General features: G+C 61.2%; 5 protein-coding genes across 11 annotated transcripts; 3 read left to right on the top strand and 2 right to left on the bottom strand.

Moving 5' to 3' along the window:
* Positions 1-248: 248 nt before the first annotated feature.
* On the bottom strand, positions 249-2,220 carry CHLRE_11g467697v5 (uncharacterized protein). 4 transcript variants are annotated; one of them, XM_043067454.1, is made up of 3 exons: positions 2,050-2,220; positions 1,370-1,495; positions 249-1,206 (listed from the first exon to the last, which is right to left on the bottom strand). In XM_043067454.1, exons 1-3 carry the CDS (start codon positions 2,119-2,121, stop codon positions 961-963), a joined length of 444 nt encoding a protein of 147 aa, XP_042919453.1. In that variant the 5' UTR covers positions 2,122-2,220; the 3' UTR covers positions 249-960. The 4 variants fall into 4 exon arrangements, with proteins under 4 accessions (XP_042919453.1, XP_042919452.1, XP_042919451.1 ...); XM_043067455.1 differs by having other exon boundaries at positions 2,055-2,220; XM_043067456.1 differs by having other exon boundaries at positions 2,137-2,220.
* A 110-nt stretch (positions 2,221-2,330) lies between these two features.
* On the top strand, positions 2,331-6,526 carry CHLRE_11g467696v5 (uncharacterized protein). Of its 2 annotated transcripts, XM_043067452.1 has the most exons (7): positions 2,331-2,597; positions 3,050-3,094; positions 3,392-3,531; positions 3,723-3,764; positions 4,111-4,404; positions 4,462-5,195; positions 5,399-6,526. In XM_043067452.1, exons 1-7 carry the CDS (start codon positions 2,497-2,499, stop codon positions 5,873-5,875), a joined length of 1,833 nt encoding a protein of 610 aa, XP_042919450.1. In that variant the 5' UTR covers positions 2,331-2,496; the 3' UTR covers positions 5,876-6,526. The 2 variants fall into 2 exon arrangements, with proteins under 2 accessions (XP_042919450.1, XP_042919449.1); XM_043067453.1 differs by lacking the exon at positions 3,050-3,094.
* A 1,154-nt stretch (positions 6,527-7,680) lies between these two features.
* On the top strand, positions 7,681-11,363 carry CHLRE_11g467695v5 (uncharacterized protein). Its single transcript, XM_043067451.1, has 6 exons — positions 7,681-8,013; positions 8,215-8,298; positions 8,536-8,731; positions 8,888-8,983; positions 9,274-9,449; positions 9,568-11,363. The coding sequence occupies exons 1-6, from the start codon at positions 7,797-7,799 to the stop codon at positions 10,044-10,046; spliced, it is 1,248 nt and encodes a 415-aa protein (XP_042919448.1). The 5' UTR covers positions 7,681-7,796; the 3' UTR covers positions 10,047-11,363.
* A 77-nt stretch (positions 11,364-11,440) lies between these two features.
* Positions 11,441-12,776, top strand: CHLRE_11g467694v5 (uncharacterized protein). 2 transcript variants are annotated; one of them, XM_043067449.1, is made up of 2 exons: positions 11,441-12,318; positions 12,376-12,776. In XM_043067449.1, exons 1-2 carry the CDS (start codon positions 12,081-12,083, stop codon positions 12,744-12,746), a joined length of 609 nt encoding a protein of 202 aa, XP_042919447.1. In that variant the 5' UTR covers positions 11,441-12,080; the 3' UTR covers positions 12,747-12,776. The 2 variants fall into 2 exon arrangements, with proteins under 2 accessions (XP_042919447.1, XP_042919446.1); XM_043067450.1 differs by having other exon boundaries at positions 11,961-12,318; positions 12,482-12,776.
* A 2,760-nt stretch (positions 12,777-15,536) lies between these two features.
* On the bottom strand, positions 15,537-20,930 carry CHLRE_11g467693v5 (uncharacterized protein). 2 transcript variants are annotated; one of them, XM_043067447.1, is made up of 7 exons: positions 20,457-20,930; positions 19,702-20,301; positions 19,352-19,421; positions 18,903-19,035; positions 17,661-18,596; positions 16,892-16,923; positions 15,537-16,416 (listed from the first exon to the last, which is right to left on the bottom strand). In XM_043067447.1, exons 1-5 carry the CDS (start codon positions 20,838-20,840, stop codon positions 18,071-18,073), a joined length of 1,713 nt encoding a protein of 570 aa, XP_042919445.1. In that variant the 5' UTR covers positions 20,841-20,930; the 3' UTR covers positions 15,537-16,416; positions 16,892-16,923; positions 17,661-18,070. The 2 variants fall into 2 exon arrangements, with proteins under 2 accessions (XP_042919445.1, XP_042919444.1); XM_043067448.1 differs by lacking the exons at positions 15,537-16,416; positions 16,892-16,923 and having other exon boundaries at positions 17,913-18,596.
* Positions 20,931-21,113: the final 183 nt, after the last annotated feature.

Here is a 21,113-nt window from a genome sequence, read left to right as displayed (position 1 = left end):
TAACCGACCGCCACGCACACCCACCTATCCAAGCAGCATCTTCCTGCAGGTGCGATGCGGCTCTGCCTCGCGAGTGTGGCGTTGCGGTGTGTCTGTGTGGTGCTATCGCCTGGCCGGGCGCCCGGAGCGTGAGGAATGCGCGTCAGCAAACTTCCAGCCAGCCAGCAACTCGTCGGTACAGTAACTCCGGCGTTCGACCGGCCGCGTACTCCTGCCCTGCCGTTGCAAATTGTTTGCCATCTGCTGGGTTAGTTCTGGGAATCAGCTGCGCCCTACGGGACTTTACCAACCTGCCTTACCACTGTCCCCTCGCACACCTATCCAAGCAGCCGCGTTCACTAGCCCAGCAACAAGCAGGCCAGCTACCATACGGGAACCACTGCAGGCGCGCGATTAAACGCCTACCTAGCCCACCCCGAACACAACTCAGTGTGGAGACTGGTAAGGCGTTCGAGATGTGACGGATGAGGCTTAGGTGACCGCGTAGTCACTAGAAGACTCGTAAGAGGCATCAGTTAGGGCCCAGCCCTGTCTCGAACAGGGATCGTAACAGTACAACAGCTGGCCGGAACACTGGGCGTGGTGATGGCTTTACTCGGCGCCATCGGCCGTGCCTCTCATCGTGTCTGGATCTTGATGGGCGTTCCGGCCACACAGCGGCACGCCGGTGTGTGAACAGGTATTGGATGCGGTGCTCAAAGCGACAAGTGTTCCCCGGTCACGGGAAAAGGAGCTGAGCCCCTCCACAGTCTGAGGCCGAACAACCTCATCGCCCGGACATAGCCGGGGTCGGTTTCCACAGGCACATAGCCAAACCAGGTGCCTAGCAATCGCGATGCCACAGCAGAGCCAACCTCAGTCAGACGCAGCACAGTTGTCAACAGCCGCACTACTTGTCATACCGCTACGCATGCCCTGCCAGCCCCACCGCGGACCACTACCTAGACATCAGCCGGCTCCTCAGCCTGTGCGCTTGCACCGCTTCTTGGGCGGCGCTGCGCTCTCCTCCTCCACGTGGCCTTTCCCGCCCCCTCCGCTATCAAGATGCGCGCACGCACCCCCGCTGCTGCCGCCGCCGCCGCCGCCGCTGCCGCCGCCCCCGCTGCCCCCGCCGCCGCCATTCTGCAGCGATGCAGGTCGCTTGTGCCCCAGCAGCATCTCCACTAGCGCGTGCCGGATGTTGGTTGCGGAGTTGACGTCACGTCCCTGCACCGTCGGGAGGGTAGAGTGAGTGTCCGATGGGACAGTGTTAAGGCAGGTTGGTGAAGTCCCGCAGGGTGCAGCTGATTCCCAGACCCCAGAAGATGGCAAACAATTTGCAACGGCAGGGCAGGAGTGCGCGGCTGGTCGAACGCCGGAGTTACTGTACCGAAAACTTGCTGGCTGGCTGGAAGTTTGCTGATGCGCATTCCTCACGCTCCGGGCGCCCGGCCAGGCGATAGCACCACACAGACACACCGCAACGCCACACTCGCGATGCAGAGCCGCAGCGCACCTGCGGAAGGTGACCAGCGTCCACGGATGAGCACCAGAGGCAACCGCAGAGAAAATGCGGACAGAATGCAGCAAAGCAGTGGCCGGGCGACAGTGTGGCAAGCAGGGGGAAAACAGGGCGAGGCAAGGCAGAAAAGGGAGCCCGTCGGGAGGGTAGAGTGAGTGAGTCCCACTGAGCCCACGACTGAGCCGTCACCCAGCTGTCACCCGCTGAGCCAAACTGAGCACCACCACCACCACCAGTCCACCACCACCACCACCACCACCACCACCACCACCACCACCACCACCACCACCACCACCACCACCACCACCACCACCACCACCACCACCACCACCACCACCACCACAACAGCAACAACAACTTTGGAGGCGGCGGCGGCTGTGAGCAGCAGAGTGCTAGTGTGCGATGGGGCAGTGTCAAGGCAGGTTGGTGAAGTCCCGCAGGGTGTAGCTGACTCCCAGACCCCAGCAGATGGCAAACAATTTGCAAGAGCAGGGCAGGAGTGCTGGTGGGTGTTGGTGCCGGTACCCTACGGGACTTCACCAACCTGCCTTACCACTGTCGCACATCGCACCCCCAAAGGCTCGGCAGAGGCCCGGCACCCTGGTCATTAGCACTTGCATCTTAGCACCACGAACCGTTTTTCGTGACTTGCCGCCAGCTCAGCGAGTTTCGGGGGCTGAGCCCCCGGAGCGCAGCGACTCAGGAGTGGGCTGGAGGGGAGGGGGGCACGTTGCATGGCCAATGGAGATCAATCTGCGCTATCGTCCGCCCAGAGGCCCGGCGTTGTCCTGCACATTGAAATACTTGTTTTTTGTAAGCTTAATTCGAAAGAGTTAAACAACTAGCGCCCGCACCGGACTTCAGGATTGGCAAGTGCTCGCGACCGGTCTTGGCTACCGGGAATTGACATGTCATAGTCACGTACCATTTAGCAGTCCGCCGGCGAGAAGCGAGCTGCAGGCGCAGAACCAAAGTCTCTCACCAGAATGCGCGGAATGGCGGAGGTGCAGGAAATCAGGAAGCTCATGAACAATCTAGATGATGAAATAGCAAAGAACGCGGAGGATCGACGGCAGATTGTCAAGTACCTGTTCAGGTGCGTTTCCCTTTCCCACGGGCCGAGGCCCAAACCCACAGGACCGCCAACACAGTCAGAGTTGCACCTTCCGATGCACCTGGGTTGCTTCCTTTTGCCACAGAGGCAACTGTAGGACAGGTCACATGTCTGTTTGGGCCCCTGCTGCACAATAGGTTCGCCCTGCGTAGTTCGACGAACAGTCGTCACATTTGCCGTCGCCTACGTAAAGTGTACTAAGCAGATGCTAGAATGCTGTAGCTCGCCGGCAAGATATTTCGGTTGGAAACTGCATGCAGCAGGTTGGTTATAAAACCTTTATTTGCTGCGGTCATCTTAACACATTCTTATATGCACATATGTGCTATCTAAAGCTTCAGGGCTACGTCAGACATTTCGTGACCGCCGTCCCCGCTGTGCATGCCTACGGCGGTGTGTGCGGCTACCCGGCGGTGTGTGTGCCTACCCGGCAGTGCCCTTGCTGCGCACACCCTGGCCTCCAATCGCGCTCGTAACGGGTAGGACTATTGATGTGGATGTATTTGCGTGGGGTCGGTCTGTACACCCCTCGGCTATGCGTGGAGCTTGCACTGCATTCCAGAATTGGGCGACGATTCTTCGGCTCTTGTGCACATAACCCCTCTCAAGCCGTGTGCCAAAAGACAAACGCCTGTCGTACATGGCGGTGGCGAACCTAAAATTTCAGCTTGCAAGGAATCCCACAGCATCCCCGCCTTCAAGTTGGGGGGTACCCTGAACCGCGCGTGTTCCCCATGAATTCCATCCTTTTGGGCTGTCATGTGGACGTCCCGCAGGGAGGAAGAGGGTGAGAAGGCACGTAAGTTCGCGCTGCAACTCAAGTTGCTTGAGGGTTCCCGAGCCCGTCTGCGCACGCGCCAGAATGAACTACGGGCGCAAGAGAAGGAGATATTGGAGGAGCTGGAGCCTACACACGGTCAGCAGGCAGGGATGATGTTTGGGTATGCTACCGTGCACATGGATTAGGTGGGTGCGCGCTTGCGACGCGTCGGGAGCAATGTGTGCGTCCTGTTGCGACCCCCGCATGAGAACCTCCCCCTCTCTTACTGGACCCACAACCCCCTTTGCGCAACCCCCCTGTTGCATGCACTCCGCCTGGAACCTCAGATGGCAGCACCAGCGCGCCAGGCGGCGCGGGCGACCAGCAAGGTGAGCCCGCGGTGAGCGTTGGGTTTTGGGGTGTGCCCACGGATCGGGCTGGACTGATTGCAGTTGGGGCAGGACCGGCGGGATGCCCCCATCCCACCCACCACCACCGCCTGACAGGACATGCGCTTGGCTTGAGGTGCGGCAGGTAGCAAGCCTGGCGGCCTCATCATGTGTGTTGTCAGCTCCTTCCCTTGTCAAGCGGCACTGACACGCTGAACACTGCTGACTCCCTTGCCTGCGCCCCTCGCCGCCCCGTGCACTGCCTCTGTGTCTCTGTTTTTGTGTGTGTGTGTGTGTGTGTGTGTGTGTGTGTGTGTGTGTGTGTGTGTGTGTGTGTGCTGTGCAGCGGCACCGCCGCCGCCACTTGCCGCCGCCCCGCCCAAGTCCGCCGCCACGTGGTGGCCCGCCTCCTGGATCCATGGGGTCACGGCACCGCTGTGGCAAGTGCTGGGAGGAGGCAAGGGCGGCCGCCAGCAGCAGCAGCAGCAGCAGCTGGGTGACTCGGCCGCAGCAGCATCCACCATACCTGCTAGTGCAGGCCCCCACTCGGCGTCACCGCCTGCTGGCACGCGCACTACCGCCCTGACAAGCAGCTCTTGCAGCAGCTCGCCTCCCCCTTCTCAACAGCAGCCGTCTACGTGTCGCCAGCGCCGCTCACATTGTGCCCATCCCTAACAGGCATCGGCACCGTAGGTAGGTTGCGCAGTAGCTGTGGCGCTGCTCGTGCTGGTCAATGGCGGTGGGAGTGGCGGCAGGGGCGGCGGCGGCGGTGCGGCCAGTGCTGGCGGTGGTGTAGCCAACGCAGGCGCCTTCGGCGCCTGTGATGTAGCAGATGCACGCGGTACACGTGAGGGCTCACATTCAGGGGGCGGACAGCCCAACGTCAGCACGGGCAGCACGGGCAGCACCACTAGCACCAGCAGCAGCGGCGGCGGCAGCGGCGGTGGTGGTATCGGTGGTGGCGGCGGAAGGCTGCTGACAGGGCTGACGGGATGGCTAGGCACGCCGTGGACGCGGCTGCCCATGCCGCCGCCACCGCCGCCGCCGCCGCCGCCAGCAGCCACCGCGGCGGCGCACCGAAGCCGTGGCCCCGTGGCTACACCAGCAACTGTTGCTGTTGCATCAGCAACGGCAGCGACCAGCGGCGCCGCCAGCAGGACGGTTGCGGCGGGCGGTGGCGGTTGGTGGTTGTGGTGGCAGCGGCGGCGTGAGTCATGCACGGGTCCGAGCGCAGGCCAGGCCTCCGTGTTGCGTGGGGTCCAGGACGGGGATCAGGGGGAGGCGGAGGAGGGCGAGGAGGAGGTGGCGGCGGCCACGACTGTGTGTCACGGCCCCGCCTGGCCGGTGGGCAGTGAGGTGGAGGTGATCGTGCAGCTGCAGCGCCGGGGCGCACCTGGGGAGCGCGTCCTGCTGCGGGACACAGGCGTGCAGGTGGGGCGGTGGCGGGCCGTGGAGCGGTGGTGGGCGCCTGGGCGGCGGTGGTGGGCTGTTGGGGCTGCTGGGCTGAAGATGCTTCTGCTTCTGGTGGGCTGTGGCTGTGGCTGTGGCTGGGGCCGCTCCTGGATTTGCGTTGCTTCCACTGCCACACTGCTACTGCCACTCCACACTGATACTGCCACACCACGCCGCTGCAGGTGGGCGTGGAGGTGATCTTCCGGCGGCGCGAGGTGGCCTGGGTGCTACTGACGCTGCTGCTCCACCTCGTCGATGTCATCCTCATCGCACCGCTGCGCGCGCTGATGCTCACGGCGGCGGCGGCAGTAGCGGCGGCAGTAGCATCTGCGCCGCACTGCCCGCGTCGCGGCCGCGGCGGCGCCAGCAGGCCTACTGGTGAGGGGCGCACCGGCAGTGGCAGTGGAGGCGGCAGGGTGCGCGGCTGCAGCGGCGGGGGTGGTGATGGTGGCCGTGGCGGTGATGGCGGCGGAAGAGGTAGAGGCACTGGTGGCGGTGTAATGGAGGCGGCGCAGAGCAGGCGGGGCGGCGGTGGTGGTGGCAGTAGCGGCACCGGTGCCCGTGGCAGTAGCGATGGCAGTGGTGGTGCCGTAGCGGCAGTAGCAACAGGAGGGGACGGAGGGTCGCCACCGGGCTCAGGCGTTGTCGTACAGTCGTAGCCGTTGTGCCGTTGTGCCGTTGTGCCGTTGCAGCCACAGGATGTATGATGAGGCCAAGATGAGGGTCGTCATCAATCGCGACAGTTACGCAAGCTCGCACCACGCGCCTGCTACCATACTGCCGCAGCGCATTTGTAGCTGTGATTTTAGCTGTGTTTGATGGGAGACTTGATACCGTAAATTGTAGACTGTGTTGAGCACATCTCACCGGGACTGCCATGTTCGTGTTGTCCCGTGTTGTCGGCTGAGCAAAGAATTGGAATAGGAGTGAGTCGGCAGAGGACTGTGGTGCTTTGGGATTGTGTGGGAGGCGTAGTCCCCTAGTAGTGTGTGGATATCGAAGATCGGAAGATGTCTTGGGGCAAGTTCCCCTGGAGTGCCTGTTCGTGTGCTGCCTGCTTGCTCCTACAACCGTTTCTGGCATCGTGCGCATTCATTTGCAGAATCATCTTGTCACAGCCGTGCGCCCACGCCGTTGCATTACGCTAGTGCTCGTCTACACAGCTCATCCGTGGACGCCGGTCGACTGCCTGCAGGTGCGCATCGGCTATGCTATCCGCGCGGTGTGGCGTCGCATTGAGTCTGTGTGGTGCTATCGCCTTGGCCGGGCGCCCGGAGCGTGAGGAATGCGCGTCAGCAAAACATCGACACAACCTGCCTGCTACCGTCGGTACAGTAACAGCGCGCGAACAACGCACCAATGCCTTGTCCCTTCTTGCTACGCATTTATGTGGGCACGGGTGGGAACCACACACATCGGGACTACGCTTTCCTGCCCCTTGCCATGTTCCATCACGAGCCGTGCGCCCATGCACGAGCGATGGCGCCATAGCGGCGGCAGCCAGCACGCACGATGGGGACGGCAGAGAAATGTAAGTAAGCTAGTGTGAATGCAAATGCAAGACGCCGCCGAGTACTGGCACGTGTACTGGCAGTAAATCAGGCATGAGCAGCTGAAGGGAATGCGGAGTGAGTCCCCAACAGCTCTCGGAACACCGCATCAACACCCCAAAACGTAATCACTCTCCCTGGGTTGTCGATCACCGCATGCATCTTATCGCACAGCATAAGCAGCCAGACAACCTCAATGACGTAGACCCCGAAGGTTGCTGCATGTACGCACCAGAACAGTGCTGGGGTGGACCGGGTGGTTTGGCCCGGTGGGGCAAGGGCGGCATGTGGGTATGTACTCCAAGAGGGTTGCCCACGCCGGCGATAGAACATGCACCATGACATTGCGTTGCTGACTCCAGGATTTGTGGTGGCCTGCGGCACCGCGTATGCCACCGCTTATGCCATTCCACACTCGCCAGCAGCCGCTGTCCATGCCAAGTTCAACACGACGCAAGCACAGAGCAGCGCAGCAATGGCACCAGAGCAGAGCAGAGCAGAGCAGCTCCCGCGTCAAGGGGCCCAACCTGCAACCCCGGAGCCCAAGTGGGCAGTGGCAATCGCCAACAAGCAGCCGCACAGCGTCATAGTCGACACGCAGGCAGCAAGCGCAACCGACTTAAAACCACAGTGCCGATCGTCCACGCCACGCACTTCCTTGACCGTCAGCGAAACGAACCCACCTGGCCATGGTCGCGGTAGACGGCAAAGAGCACGAGTGCCTAGCCGCGCCACCTCCTGCACGCGCCGCAGCCGCGACAGACCAGGTTACCGCCCTGCGCGCGCTTGGCCGGGGATGTCGGGTGGGGTGTGGGGGCATAGTGTGCCCTGGCGGGGAAGTGGTGGCGCGGGTTCGCGGGGCGTGCTGAGATTGTGTATCCGAACCCAATTTCCCTCCGTTTCCGCCTCCAAGTCTACACTGCAATGAATTTCTTCATGCATTACGCATTGCGCTTCTTCCTTTCAAAAGCATTCTGCAGCCAATCTGAGCCCTAGCTGCAATCTGCAAACGTAATGTAGATTTACCGCCATGACGGAGAACTGGGACCTCCGTGCGTTCATATTCAGCTGCCCTGGCGACCAGCTAGAAGACGATGAGAAGGAAAGGTGCTATGCAGCGCTGAACAAGGGAGGTTTCTCGGCCGCTAGCAAGCGCAGAGCGTTCTTTGCGCTGGATGAGCCCAACCTTGAAAGGCTCGGCATAGAGCCCTTCAGCGTGCGCAAGGCGCTGCTGCTGGTAAGCGCAGGTGTGTCCCGGACCGCGTGTCCAGAAATTGCAAAGCCGACGACGTGTTGTCAGTGCACCTTGTAACTTAATGGCCACCCAAATCGTTGAACTATTGAGTCGCGACTTCGTGCTGCGAAAACGCTCTGCATGCCCCCATTCGAGTCGCTGTGCTGGGTGCCTCAACAGCCACCGTGCCTACCTCCCGGTGGCCACCCTGCAGGCCGCGCGCAGTCTGACGCAGGTTCGAGCGGCCAGTCCGGTCCAGGTGGCGCCAGCGGTGGTGGCGCCGGTGGGGCGGGCCCAGGTGAGTCACAGGCGCGCGAGCAGTGGTACTTGAGCGCGCTCAGGCCTGTCTTCGCTGAGTGTCGCACGTCCCATCCCATCTAGCCGCATTTGAGGGATTTGAGGTCGTCGTGCCGGCCATGCGCCACTCGCTGCTCCGTGCGTGTGCCGAGCCTCTGAGTCTGGGTGCCGTGCCGCGCCGTACGTCGCAACATGAAAGCTGTCTCTGTCTCCTGCTCCCCTGCCCCCTATGTTGCAGACGCCGCATTTCAACTTGCGGACTTGTCTCGCTCGAATGTGTGGCGCCTGGTGGACAAGGGCGAAACCGTCGGCACGTGCTGCCTGGTCAGTCACAACAACCGGCGGTTTGTGCTGGCCGCGCGCCACTGCATGGACCCCAAGCCTGGGCAGCGCATTGACGTGTCGAGCTTCACGGTCTGCGGCCACAAGCTCAGGCAAGAGACCATGACGATCCGCGTTAAACTGGCCCAATGCAGCTGGGTTTAATGGACTGCACACCTTCCAACGTGCTTGATGCCTGTACTGGTCTATGTGACTGGTTCTGCGTGAGGCTCTTCTTGACAGTGTCGCACGGGCACGCCTGATTGCAGGCACCTCGCCAGCTTCCTAAAGCACGACGTCACCGTGCTGCTGCTGGACGACAACATCGAGCTGCCCGACTTGCTTCGCGGTGCCATCCCCTTTGAGTGAGTGATGCTCCGGCCGGCTTTGCTTCGCCGTATGGGTGATGGGTGTTGGGGGCAAACGGCTACGGCAGCAGCAGCTCATTGCCGCGTGGGACTTCCTGGGCGCAGCCACCTCCAGCAATCGTTCTTCTCGGCGCATTATGCACATATACTTGAGCGTGTGGCTAGTGTGGCTGCCTTCATGGGTCCCACCTGAGCCCATGTGCCACACGGATGTCACCATGTTGTACTTGCTCAGTTGCTCACTTGGCCTGCTTGCCCGTTTGCTGTGTGCCTGTACGCCCTCACAGGGTGGACGCCGGCATAGGCCTGTTCCGTGGGATGCCGGTCACGCTGATCGGCTTTCCGCTCGCGGCCGACAAGACCATCACGGGCTTCCAGCAGTCCGGCATCCCCCTGGTCGCGAAGGGTGACGTCTCGTGGATCAGTAGCAAGAACGCGTTCGAGGCGATCGGCTCGTACCCAGGTAGGTCACGGCGCCTGCCCTGGCTACTATCTCCCTGACAATCTGCATGGTCCTGAGTATAAAATCTATCTTACTTGCTGAGCCCTCATACCTAAAGCTGGTAAACGCGCGTGCGCAGGGACGTTTCCTAACTGCAGCGGCGGCGCTGTGGCAAACGGCCGGTACCTGGCCGGCCTGCACACCGGCATCATGTGGCACGAGAAGGGAACGAATCCGCGGGACACCTCAACAACCACGGACCAGGAAAAGGGCGATACAAGCGGCAGCACTTGCGGCAGCGGTGCAGCCGCCGGCGCGGGAGGAGCGGCGGCAGCGGTCGGCGGCGAGCCCATAGAGACGGACAAGTGGCTCGCTGACGACGGCGCTGCAGGGGCGCAGGCATCGGCGTGCGGGGCCAACAAGAAGCGGAAGCCCGCTAGCCGGCAGGAGGACGCAGCGAGCATGGCTAGCGCACTGGAGTACTGCCTCGACAACGTGGAGCACAAGCAGGGCATGGGCGTGTTCGTGCCCGCGCACGTGCTCGGCCAGCTGCTGGACTGCTGCCATGAGCTGCTGCTGGCGGCTGTGCGGCCGGCGGGGGCGCCGCAGCAGCAGTAGCGCACTGGTGGCAGCAGGGTGCGCGCGGTGGCAGCGGGTGCTGGCGGCGATCCATAGGTGCCAGGGGTGGTTTAAGTAGCGGTCTTCGGGTGGCGGCGTGGCTGCTGGCTGGCTATTGTGAAACATTGAAGTGAGTGGCTTGTTCGCCGCTTCTTCCTTTTGACCGGGCCGGTGAGCTGATGCTGAAAGCATTGATGCATGACGAGCGTGGCGGGTGACGAACCTCGGAAGTCATCAGCTGTAGAAGCGAACGAGATTCACAGATGTCGATTGTACTGCAACCTGGCCCTGGTCAAGCTCTTTGAACTGGTGAACCCTTCACCGCTCAGCCGCCTACACCTTTCCGTTTGTCGTCTGTCCTGGGCATAGAGGCGTATTTTAATTCTCCATCCAATGTCCTGCGGTGGGCGGATGGAAGTTGTACTTGAGACCTGGAGTGCGGGTCTTGTGAGGGCGCCGCGCCGTGACGGCATGATGGGCTGTAGCATTAGTTGTAGCAGGCCAGCCGGTGACCACACCGGACCATAGGTGCCACGGCTTTGTGGTATGATGTGCACAGCGACCCGCAGGACGCCATGCCCACATTGGGCTGGAGTTATGGGCGTTGGGGGCGGTAACACGGTAATGGTGTACAGAACACAAGTTGTCAGGGGACAGCGAATGAGTGGGGGCGGGCGGGCGCTGCGCTGCGCGCCGCGGCATGTGGGGCGTGTGAGTGACCGGCATATGGAATGGGATGCTGTTACAGGTGGATGTGTGGTCATCTCAGACCTGCAACGAGACTAACCGAGCCGCTATTGCATGTAAATAGGTGGCGGGGAAAATTCGGGCGGAGCGAGAAGTGCCTTTGCGCGTCCGCGGGCAATTGACTTTCGCAGGCTGAGAGGCCGGCCGGTGTCTAGGCAGCGGTCCGCAGTGGGGCGAGCAGGGCATGCATGGCTGGCAGCAGCAGCATGATGAGTAGTGTGGCTGTTGACAACTGTGCTGTCTCCTGACTGGCTCTGCGGTGGCGGTGTGGCTGCTGAGCGCCCGGTTTGGCTAGGTGCCTGTACAGACCGACCCCGGCTATGTCCGGGTGATGAGGATGTTTGGCCTCAGAGAGTGGAGGGGCTCAGCCCCTTTTCCCGTAGCAAGGGAACACTTGTCAGTCCACAGAGATCAGCAGCATGAAATATCTGTTCGTCCGCAGCCAGTTGTGTGTGTAGTGGTGCCCTTGTGTACGTAATGCTCTTGCGTAGTGCCATAGTGTGCGTTGTGTCCTTGTGTAATCATGTGCGTGGTGTGCATCGTAATGTGCTTGTGTAAGTTGTGCGACGTTATGCAGGTTGTGTCGCCAGGTACAACCAACCACTCCCTACACCAGCTGCACCACTCAAGTGTCACGCCTCATCGAAGTCGTACAGCCTGCGCATCCCATTGCCGTCACTATAGCGAATGCCAGCCGAGCCCTCCCACTTGGGGTTGGCACCCGCCGCCGCTAGCCTCCCAAAGACCTCCGTCCTCTCCCGCCGCAGCAGCATGCTCGCCCGCGACAGGTAGGGCACGAGCACCACCCCGACGTCGGATTCTTTCCAAGCCTTCGCAGCCTTGAACACGCTCGCCCGCCTCCCCTCAGCAATTTGCACTACCGCGCTCCATCCCCCGCGGGCCTGGCTCCACTCGCGCTCCGGCGGCAGCACCGTACCGCTCAACCCCTTCTCATGCTGCTTGCGAGGCACAACATCAACCTCGGCGGGTGCGTGGCATGCTTTCGCTTTCGTTTTCGCAATTTAGCGGCCCCCGACTGCTACGTATTAGTATTTGCTATTGCCTATTGCATGTAAATAGGCTCAGGTACATTTTGTGGTTGTTACTGCATCCGGCCGCTGGTCTTCTCGAAGGCCCGAACTCCGAAGCCTCTGCATAAACTCGGGCATTACTTATCTTGCCTTTACAGTACGCCATCACACAGTATTACCACACTTTACACGCGTCTTATCCCCCACCGCTCCGCACGTTGGGGGTGTGGGGCCCAGTCCCACACCCCTGACAATTATGGCAGATCAAATAAGCACCAGGAAGGTGCCGCTGCGCAGCGTATGTAGGGACGGAGACACGCTCGCGGCGATTAGGTTCACTGTAGAGCACGTAGCGACGCCGTTCCGTGCGCGGCTACTAGACTTTCTTAGGCATTTTAGTATAGTATGTCGCACGGATGCCAGTGGATTCCGCTGCGCAACCTGCGCCGTGGAGTGGAAGCGGGAATGCGGACTGGAGCAGCGACGCGACGGATGTAAGTAGCAAACTTTCCTTTACGAGTTGCCATATCCAATGTGGACTCTTTGCGAAGTGCGCCAGCAGGCTGCGGGACGCGGGACACCGGAGCAGGAGGAGAAGCTCAACCGGCGCGTGCCTGACATCGACACCAACTTCCTGGTGTGCCGCGCCAACCTCAGGGTCGCGACGCCAACTCGGCAACAAACATGCGTCACGCGCTGGTGGAGATGTTACTGGGTAACCCGAGGCCTGCTGCGCTGCGCCGCGGTGGTGGCGGCGGCGGCGCTGGCCCAGGGCCAGGAGGCGGTGCTGGCCCAGGGCCAGGCGGCGGCGGCCGCCCAGGGCCAGGCGGCAAGGGGCCAGGCGGCGGCGGCGGCAAGGGTGACGGCCCCAAGCGTCTACCTCACGCCCCAAGCGTCTACCTCATGCCCCGTACATATATAGCTGCTGGGGGCGGTTCGTGCAGGCACTTCCCGCCTACAAAAGCACCGGCGCCTACATTGCACTTCGACCAATCAATACCAATACTTATGTCCTTCGCTGGATCTGCTCTTGTCCCTTATTTGCAGGGCCTCTGCACTTGCTCCTGTGAGTCTCCCACTTTCAACACTCCGCCGCTTCTACTCTTGCAATCCCATCTCTGCATGGCCACTCCCTCACTGCCAGGGGTGCGGGGTGGCCAACTCGCCCCATGTGATCGGTAACGGTCGGCAACCGCCCCTAATTCCCAGTTGCGACCAGGCCCCGGCCCGATTTCTTTGCATAGACCTATAAGGAGTACCCCATAGAAGACCCCTGGCGCGCCGGGCGACTATATGACGGTGGTCGAAAACATGCTTGCCGACGCAAATTGGAACCTCGGCTTGGAGCCAGGGAGAGCTGCGCGATAACAACCTATGGACCTGTCTTACATTGGAGCTCTGAAGCAGCTTTGTTCCAGGACTTTGGGGGCCTACTACAAGCAGGGAGGGGCTTCCATGCGACCAGCGAGGTGCAATTTCGAGCCGGAGTTCAAAAGCAAGACTGCGCAAGAGCAGCCGCCGACACTGCTCTGATACTCGACATGTAACAATCAATTTGGGCGCATAAAACAAGTGGGGCCGGCCCAGGACGGCCTTGCCGGACGTCGCCAACTTCGCGCCCCCCAGGAGGGTGGGAGGGATGTCTGGGCGAGCCATCCAGGGCATCGGGGTCGGAGACGCATCCAGCCGGCGCGGGCATCCAGCATAGCCCGGCCACATAACCTGCATACCTGGGGGCGACCCGACCGGGGTATGCGACAGTGCCCGCCCGGCCATCCAACAGTTCCGGGCCGACCCGACCCAGCCATCCACGCATTGGTCGCCGGCTCATCCCGCATCCCTGGGCCAACCCCAGCACAGACATCCAGCGGACGCGAGCCAACCCATGCACACATCACGTTTCCTGACTTGAAGAGCTGTTTGGAGAAAAGCCAAACCCATAGGAAGAAAAGCTCCTCCCTCTGGGCGGGGAACATGCTGGGGGCGTGCCGGTCGACACGGCCTGACATGGCGAACCCACCAAACCTCTTTTCGTCTTAATTTGTTTCATAATCATATAAGCGTGTAGGTTGTTCTTTCTTAAGCTGCTGTTGTCCGCTGAAAGCTGCAGCCACACAAATCAACAAGGTGGACCTGTCGTCTTTCTAGCACCAATTCCTGGTTCCACGGGCATGGGATATAAACAACAACAGGAGTAGTCAAGCCCGTCCTTTGAGGCGCCCAAAAGCGGCCAGCGAGCCGGACGAACCACTGGTTCGCTTCGGCCATCTCGGGTGCCCCGGCCCCTTCTCGTCACAGTCTATGCCCACACCAATGAACACAACCTATTACATTTGCAAAATTCATAGGGGTAAACTAAAGCGAACGCTGGACGTCTTCCGCAGAGACATCGTTTCGGGGTTAAGCGTTTAGCTATAAACGGCCGCTATAGCGTGAACATAGCTCATTATAGTATTGAAACCTACCGCTACGCAGTACTCCGGCTTGCCCCTCCCCCCTCAGGGCGCTCCATGCCGTGCGCCCCGGAATGCGGTGTAGGGATGGGGTGGGGTGGGATGGACTGGCGGATGGTGGAAGTATCATATAGGTCTGCTGGGGGCTGCGATCAGCCATATACTACCGGTCATGATATTGCCTTCGGTAGCTCAGGGCGCCGCGGGCTGGGGGTGGGTAAGTGAGCGGGGATGGGGGCTCGGATTCAGCGGGGGCACGGACTCAGGGCGTGGAAGCCAGCGAGAAGCGGGCGAGAGTAACGCCGATGTGCCGGGTGATGTGCGAGCAGAATACAGAACGCGGCATTCGTCATTACGGGGAAACTAAAACAGATAGCGCCAACCTTTTGCGCCTCGCGCTTTCGCGCGCAATTTCCGGGATCCTCCAACGCGTCGATTCCTCCGTCTTGCGTCCTTCCGTGCCGGGAGCCTTGATTATCGATACAATTTGTGATATATTGTATGTTGCGCTGGAGCTCTAATGCAAACGCTGCGCTTGTGCGTTTACCCCGCTCTGGCATAGGGCTTGCGTTTTCATAATGTTACGCTTTGCAATACATACATAGAAAGGCGCATTATTTGCACGACAAATTTCGCTGCGCTCGGGTTTCAAGGTTATAACTCAAGTCAAAACTGGAATAACCGGGAGGGCCCCGCTGCGGGAACTCGATGCGACCGCAATGGCTATTGCCCCTCCCCCTTCGGGGGAAGGGGCAAGCCAACTAAGGCGTAGCGAAGGTGTTCAGTTCTGAGGGCATGACATGGGAAGCACAAAAACACGCTGTTCGAGGCGGCCTACCCCTGTAATACCCATGGCATACCCCCACGCTCCGCTCCCTGGTCCGCGGCGCAGTCATAACAGCACGCCGCGTGTTACGTGCAGAGCCATTCAACAGTGCTGGGGTGACCCCGACCCAGCCATCCTGCAGTCCCCGCCGGGCCATCCAGCATTCCCGGGTCGGCCCGACCGGGCCATCCAACAGTCCCCGCCGAGCCATCCGGTTGTCCCGCCCAGGCATCCAGCAGTGCTGGGCCGGCCCGCTAGGGAACTGCAACAGTGCTTGGAAACGGGTAGTCCCAACCACGCAAAAACAGCCAATCCCCAAAATTCCCACCCTCCTGCCCCCCTGTGCAGGCTGTGTTAAGCCGCTGGGCACTTTGCCCCTCGTACTCCCCGCGACCGGCACTAAGCCATCCCCGCCCACCCGGCTGATGCGCCTGGAGCTTGCTGGTTACATGATCGATTCACAGTGCAGGCTTGCTAAACTGAGCACCCAAACACATGTGCCAAACCAGGTCCCTTGCTAGCGCACCCACGCGCACCTAGGCACCCCTGCCACTCCATGCTCCTCGCCCTTTTCACTCGTTGCAGGCGGATGAAATGCTCCATGCGCCCTTTGCATGCATCCACGCATACCGTACATACACATATAGCTCTAACACACTTCCCATGCATCTGCATTGCTTGCCCTCTCCATCCCCTCCAGCGCCTCCCCCACCTCGAACGCATACCATTAACCCACCTCGAACGTGGCATACCACTCCTCAGACCATATCGTACGTCATTTGCACTAGGTTACTACTGCAATTAAAAAGGGGTACTTATTCGTGGTGTATACTATAATGCTGCTCCTGCGTCACATCCCGCGTCACACAATCAAATGCACGTTGTTTTTGTACTTCACTTTCATTGCTCAGTATGAAAGCAGCCATCATGAATGCATGAAAGTATTGTAAACATGTGTGCATTTGGGAGACATATGCTCATGGGCGCTTGCGCTTGTCAGCCGGCTTCGCCGGAGACACGGCCTGAAGGCGCTTGGGCTGAAAGCGCACACGCTTAATGACGAGTGTGGTGGGAACGAATGCGTACGTAGACCAGAGCGGACGGCGGAGTGGGCTTGCAGGTGGCACGAGAGTAGGCAGTCAGTAGCGCAAGTTGCGAATTCACATGTTACCTCGTAACCGACGGTAAACGCTGTGGACGGTCGCGCCCATGGCTGGCTGACAGAAAGCGGCTGCTGTATTGGGATGGCTGGGCTGGACGACGGCGGCCGGGCGTTGCTTGGGACTACCAGAAAGGATGCGCCCGAAACCAACCTGGAGAACACCAGCGCCACCGGTGCCCAGCACGACATGTATGGGAGGGAGGGAGGGACAGGAGGCGTGATGCACTGCCGCGTAAAAGCTACGTGACCCCCAAAACAACCGCGAGGTTGGGTGCGCAGCTGCTCGGGCTCCGGCTCCGACGCCACCGCCATACGCGCATCACCAGGTCCGTCAACATCCATGGGCTGGGTGTTGGTGTCCTGTCCGCCTGTTCCACCCCGGCCCCGGCCCCGTCCACGGCCCCGCCCTCGGCCACTGTCCATGCTGGCCGCCGGCGCGAGTGCCACCGCGTCCTTGTCAGCAGCGGGCTGTGCGCGGCCCCTGCCCCTGCCCCTGCCGCGGCCCCGCCCGCCCGCACGTAAGAACAGCAATCGCCGGTTCCATTGCAGTAGTCGGGGCGCATGCCGCCCGTGGAAAGGGTGGCGAAAGGTCCTTCGACTTGACGTACGTGCCGCACAGAACGCACCAGCCCTTCTCGACGCCCATTGCAGCGAACGCCTGCACGCACAACAGAGAACCCAATTCATACACCTCAGATAACAGCAAGTAATGGTTAGGAATGTGGGTCGATGACATGCAATCGGCACGCCACCACCAGACCGGGCGTTGTTAACCACAGGGAACTAGCCCTATGTTGACCATATGCTCATATGATAACAAAACACAATGTGGGCACGGCTGTATGCATGCGTTTGCCCGGGGCCAGTGCATCCCGATGCTGCGAGCTGACATGGCTGGCGTGCCGTAGGTGCGCTCGACCCTCCATCCAGTCAATCGGCATCCTGAGTATACTAGAAATAGCGGAACGAGCCAAGGCAAACAATTTATGACGTGCAAGGAATGTTGCATGGCGCCCCGAGTTCGAAACTGCATTGGTTAAACTGCAGTGCGCTGCAGGTGCCATGATCCCTGGTGTTGATGCATGTGGTGCTGGTAGCGGATACCAAAAGCTGGCCCCTCTGCACCCGGACACCCGGTTCAAACTGCGAGCTAAAATCCTGGACGCGCGGGCAACGCTTTGCAGATTTCGTCCATGACCACCTCGTTGATATGGTACAGGTAATAGCGGAAAGGCTTGATACAGGTATAAGAAGCAGCAGAGCGTTAAAATGTGAAGCAACCAAAGCCAGCGACGCCTCAGATGATATGCCCGATGCGCTAGGCTAAATATAGGAGCAAAGGATAGCCCATATCATTCATCGGAACAAGACTAAGAGCGGTGCCGGCGACCCTACCGTCAGAGCAGAGCCCTCCAGCGCCCAGAGCAGCCAACAGCGACCGCCTTGTCCGCTTCGCTCCATCTACTTCGTAACACTTCTAGATGGTCACCTGGCGCACCGGGCGCTGCATCGAGGCTGGAAATGCGGTAATGCTGTTCAAATGGTCAAGTTTCGTCAAAGGCCAGTAAACTAGTCGCCCGGCGCGCCAGGGGTCTTCTATGGGGTACTCCTTATAGGTCTATGCAAAGAAATCGGGCCGGGGCCTGGTCGCAACTGGGAATTAGGGGCGGTTGCCGACCGTTACCGATCACATGGGGCGAGTTGGCCACCCCGCACCCCTGCTCACTGCAGGCCTCTTCCTAACCTCTGATTGCCTCCCCACTCCACGTCACCACACCAGTGCCCCATCCACATCTGCTTCCCCCTCACAGCGGCTGCAGGTGCGGGTAATCCTCCAGCAGGTCCTCCCGACTGAACGTGTCGCCGGCCTGCTCCGGCGTCCACAGCACCTCCACCGCGAGCAGCTGACTCGCCCACACGCCGCTCAGAGCCAGCAGCGCGCGCCGCACACCCTGCACGCCATCCAGGTGCGACACCCACCCCGACTCCTCAACCCCCTCCTGCTTCCCGCTCCCACCCTTGGCACCCAACCCGCGCAGCATGCTCGACCAGATGCCGTCGCCGCCACTGCTGCTGCTGGCGCCAGCACTCTCGCGCGGCACGGTCGCCGCATCGCGCACGCCAAGCAGGGAGCCCGTCGCCGCTGCGGCCCCGGCGGCGCCAGCATTTGTGAGCAGCCAGGTCAGGGGCGGGTGCGCCAACAGCAGCAGCGTAACCACCACCAGTTCATCAACGGCCTCACGCCGCCGCCCGCTGCTGGCGGAGGCGACAGCAGCAGCAGTCATGTGGGAGCGCTGCTTGCGGCCCTGCACGTTGGACAGGGTCTCCTCCCTGTGGCAAGCGGTGTGGCAAGGCGCAGGTGCTGTTGAGCTACATCCCATGTTTTGCTTATTCGAAACTTGCGAGTTCCCATCATTCCCATGCGCCCTGCCGCCGCCGCCGCCGCCCGCCACACATACACATATACACACACACACACACACACACACACACACACACACACACACACACACACACACACACACACACACACACACACACACACACACACACACACACACACACACACACACACACACACACACACACACACACACACACACACACACACACACACACACACACACGGCCACGCACTTGAATCGGCTTCGCTCCGCCAGGCTCAGTCGGTCGAAGGCCGCCTCCGCCGCCGCCTCGCTCGCCGCCGCCGCCTCCTGCACGCCGCCGTAGGCAAACGCCTCGCTGTGCCGCAGCAGCAGCAGCGCAGTCTCTGTGGTGGGAGGGTGGTGTGCGGGGCGGGCGTGAGGGGCCAGGTGAGAGGGGCCAGATGAGAGGGCCAGGGGCCAGATGAGAGGGCCAGGGGCCAGATGAGAGGGCTGGGTGACAGGAGGTGGACCCGGATGAGCAAGTGAGCACACACCGGGAGAGACACGCACACACGCACACACACACACACACACATTGGGCGGGCTTTCGCTTCGTTTTTTAACACACACACACACACACACACACACACACACACACATACACACGCACACACGCACGCACACACGTACGCACAAACATGTATGGACACACGCACGCACCGTGCAGCAGCGTGTGCAGTCCCATGGGGCTGCGCGTGTCCACCTCCTCAGTCAGCCGCGCTAGCTTGGTCTGCGGTGGCGTGAGGGGGCGGAACGTGAGGAAAGGCCGCGAGGGAGGGCAGGGGACGCAGCCGACCGATGCCCTCTAACAAATAGCTCTTATAATAAACCCTGGCGAGGACTTCGCACACTCCTGTACGGAGAGACTTGGCTCAACTCCAAACCCAGGCTGAGCTGTGTCCAGGCTCACAACCGAAGCCAGCGCCGTCCACGCCTGACCACACGCGCAACGCCCGCCCCCACCCCCGCCCCACCCCCTACACATACACACGCCCCCCGCTCACGCCTACCTGCAGCTCCTCCCTCGCCGAGGCCAGCACCGCCACCTGCACCCGGCACACGGCCACCGGCGCCCCACGCGCCGCCAGGCTGTCGCCGCCACTCCACCCATCGCTCCCGCTCCCGCTGGTGCTTCCTCCGCGGCCACCTCGTTTGCCGATGAGGAATGTGTCTAGCGTGAGACCCACAGGGTCGGTCACGAAGAGCCAGTAGGCCCGAATCAGCACGATCCAGAACACAGAGCTCAGCAGGGTTGCTACAGCCACCCGGAACGCATTGGCGGCGGGTATGCTACTGCCGCTGTAGCCGTAGCTGCTGCCAGCGCTGGGGCCCCCGGGCAGATGCGTGTAAATGCCGTTGTAGGGAAATGAAATCATCGTTCGAACTATGCTGAAACTTTCCCTGGCGCCGCCGCCTCCGTAGCCGCCGCCGAGAGCAGACCGGCCGTAGCTAGTCCTGCCGCCTCCGCCGCCGCCAAAGGAAGATGACCAGCCGCCGCCGCTGCTACTGCCGTTGGAGCGGCTGCTACTGCCGCCCCTGCTGCGGCCGCCGCGGCCTCCTGCCCGACCGCCAGAGCCCTTGGCTAGGGCGGCGCCAGGGGACGCCAGGACCTACGCATGTGTGGAAGAGGCATGACCGCATGAGAGGTGCATCGCATGGATGTGCGGTAAAAAAAGGGAGGTTGCAATGTGTGTTGTGCTTCGCCAGGGTGTAACATGGGGGTTAGGATGGAACTAACCAGAGCTAACTCCCCACGTGCGCTCACCAGCGACGCCACCACAAGCGCCAGCGCCGCGACGCGCCCCGCAGACGCCACCACGGACGTCAGCCACTGCCACCAGTCATGACGTTGCGGCGTTGACTCGTTGACCAGGGGGCCGCGGGGGAAGGAGCAGCTGGCAGCTGGGGCAGCGCTGGGCCCCGGCGATGTTGCGATTTGCTGAGTGCTTCCGGCTGCCCTTGGAGTCCATCGGGACTGCCTGTCAGAGCTGCTGCTGCATGACGAATAGCGATTGACTGTCGCGGGGCGCCGGGCAGGGCCACTCGCGAGTGCCCTGCCGGGAATCGTCAATACCGACTTGAGCCGCGTTGCGACTTGCTCCTGTCTACGCCTAGAGATAGGAGCCTGTGCATATCTATGGGACAGCATACTATTTCAGTTTACCAGTAGTGTGAGGATGTAGGGCTTCCAACGGGTACAAGCGACACAGGCTAAGCCTGGGAGCAAAAGGACAAGAACCACAGACTGTAAAGCCAACTAGGTGTACAATCGTGCAAGTTTGGAACCAGGATGCCAAGGCCCAAGGGCAGAGCTGCAGGCCCCGACTTCCGACTCCTTCCCGAGGGCCGCTCATGCCGCCCCCCCCCCCCCCCTCCCTGCCTCCATCTGTTCCTCCAGTAGCACAGTCCTCAGCCACATCTC

The sequence above is a fragment of the Chlamydomonas reinhardtii genome, chromosome 11 (assembly GCF_000002595.2).
Source record: "Chlamydomonas reinhardtii strain CC-503 cw92 mt+ chromosome 11, whole genome shotgun sequence".
Taxonomy (NCBI): domain Eukaryota; kingdom Viridiplantae; phylum Chlorophyta; class Chlorophyceae; order Chlamydomonadales; family Chlamydomonadaceae; genus Chlamydomonas; species Chlamydomonas reinhardtii.
This window is presented reverse-complemented; position numbering and strand designations above follow the sequence as displayed.

Bases quoted from the DNA above. Each gene is read 5' to 3' on its own strand.
- CHLRE_11g467697v5 (XM_043067454.1), bottom strand. From the start codon at position 2,121: ATGCAAGTGCTAATGACCAGGGTGCCGGGCCTCTGCCGAGCCTTTGGG. The intron at 1,496-2,049 runs GCAGGTTGGTGA...CACCTTCCGCAG, and splicing joins CGATGTGCGACAGTGGTAAG to GTGCGCTGCGGCTCTGCATC. The intron at 1,207-1,369 runs GTACAGTAACTC...CCGACGGTGCAG, and splicing joins AGCCAGCCAGCAAGTTTTCG to GGACGTGACGTCAACTCCGC.
- CHLRE_11g467696v5 (XM_043067452.1), top strand. From the start codon at position 2,497: ATGGCGGAGGTGCAGGAAATCAGGAAGCTCATGAACAATCTAGATGAT. The intron at 3,095-3,391 runs GTAGGACTATTG...GACGTCCCGCAG, and splicing joins TCCAATCGCGCTCGTAACGG to GGAGGAAGAGGGTGAGAAGG. The intron at 4,405-4,461 runs GTCGCCAGCGCC...CACCGTAGGTAG, and splicing joins TCAACAGCAGCCGTCTACGT to GTTGCGCAGTAGCTGTGGCG.
- CHLRE_11g467695v5 (XM_043067451.1), top strand. From the start codon at position 7,797: ATGACGGAGAACTGGGACCTCCGTGCGTTCATATTCAGCTGCCCTGGC. The intron at 8,014-8,214 runs GTGTGTCCCGGA...GCCACCCTGCAG, and splicing joins GCTGCTGCTGGTAAGCGCAG to GCCGCGCGCAGTCTGACGCA. The intron at 8,984-9,273 runs GTGAGTGATGCT...ACGCCCTCACAG, and splicing joins CGCGGTGCCATCCCCTTTGA to GGTGGACGCCGGCATAGGCC.
- CHLRE_11g467694v5 (XM_043067449.1), top strand. From the start codon at position 12,081: ATGGCAGATCAAATAAGCACCAGGAAGGTGCCGCTGCGCAGCGTATGT. The intron at 12,319-12,375 runs GTAAGTAGCAAA...CTCTTTGCGAAG, and splicing joins GGAGCAGCGACGCGACGGAT to TGCGCCAGCAGGCTGCGGGA.
- CHLRE_11g467693v5 (XM_043067447.1), bottom strand. From the start codon at position 20,840: ATGCTGTCCCATAGATATGCACAGGCTCCTATCTCTAGGCGTAGACAG. The intron at 20,302-20,456 runs GTGAGCGCACGT...ACACATGCGTAG, and splicing joins CGCTTGTGGTGGCGTCGCTG to GTCCTGGCGTCCCCTGGCGC. The intron at 19,036-19,351 runs GTGCGTGCGTGT...CTCCCACCACAG, and splicing joins ACTGCACACGCTGCTGCACG to AGACTGCGCTGCTGCTGCTG.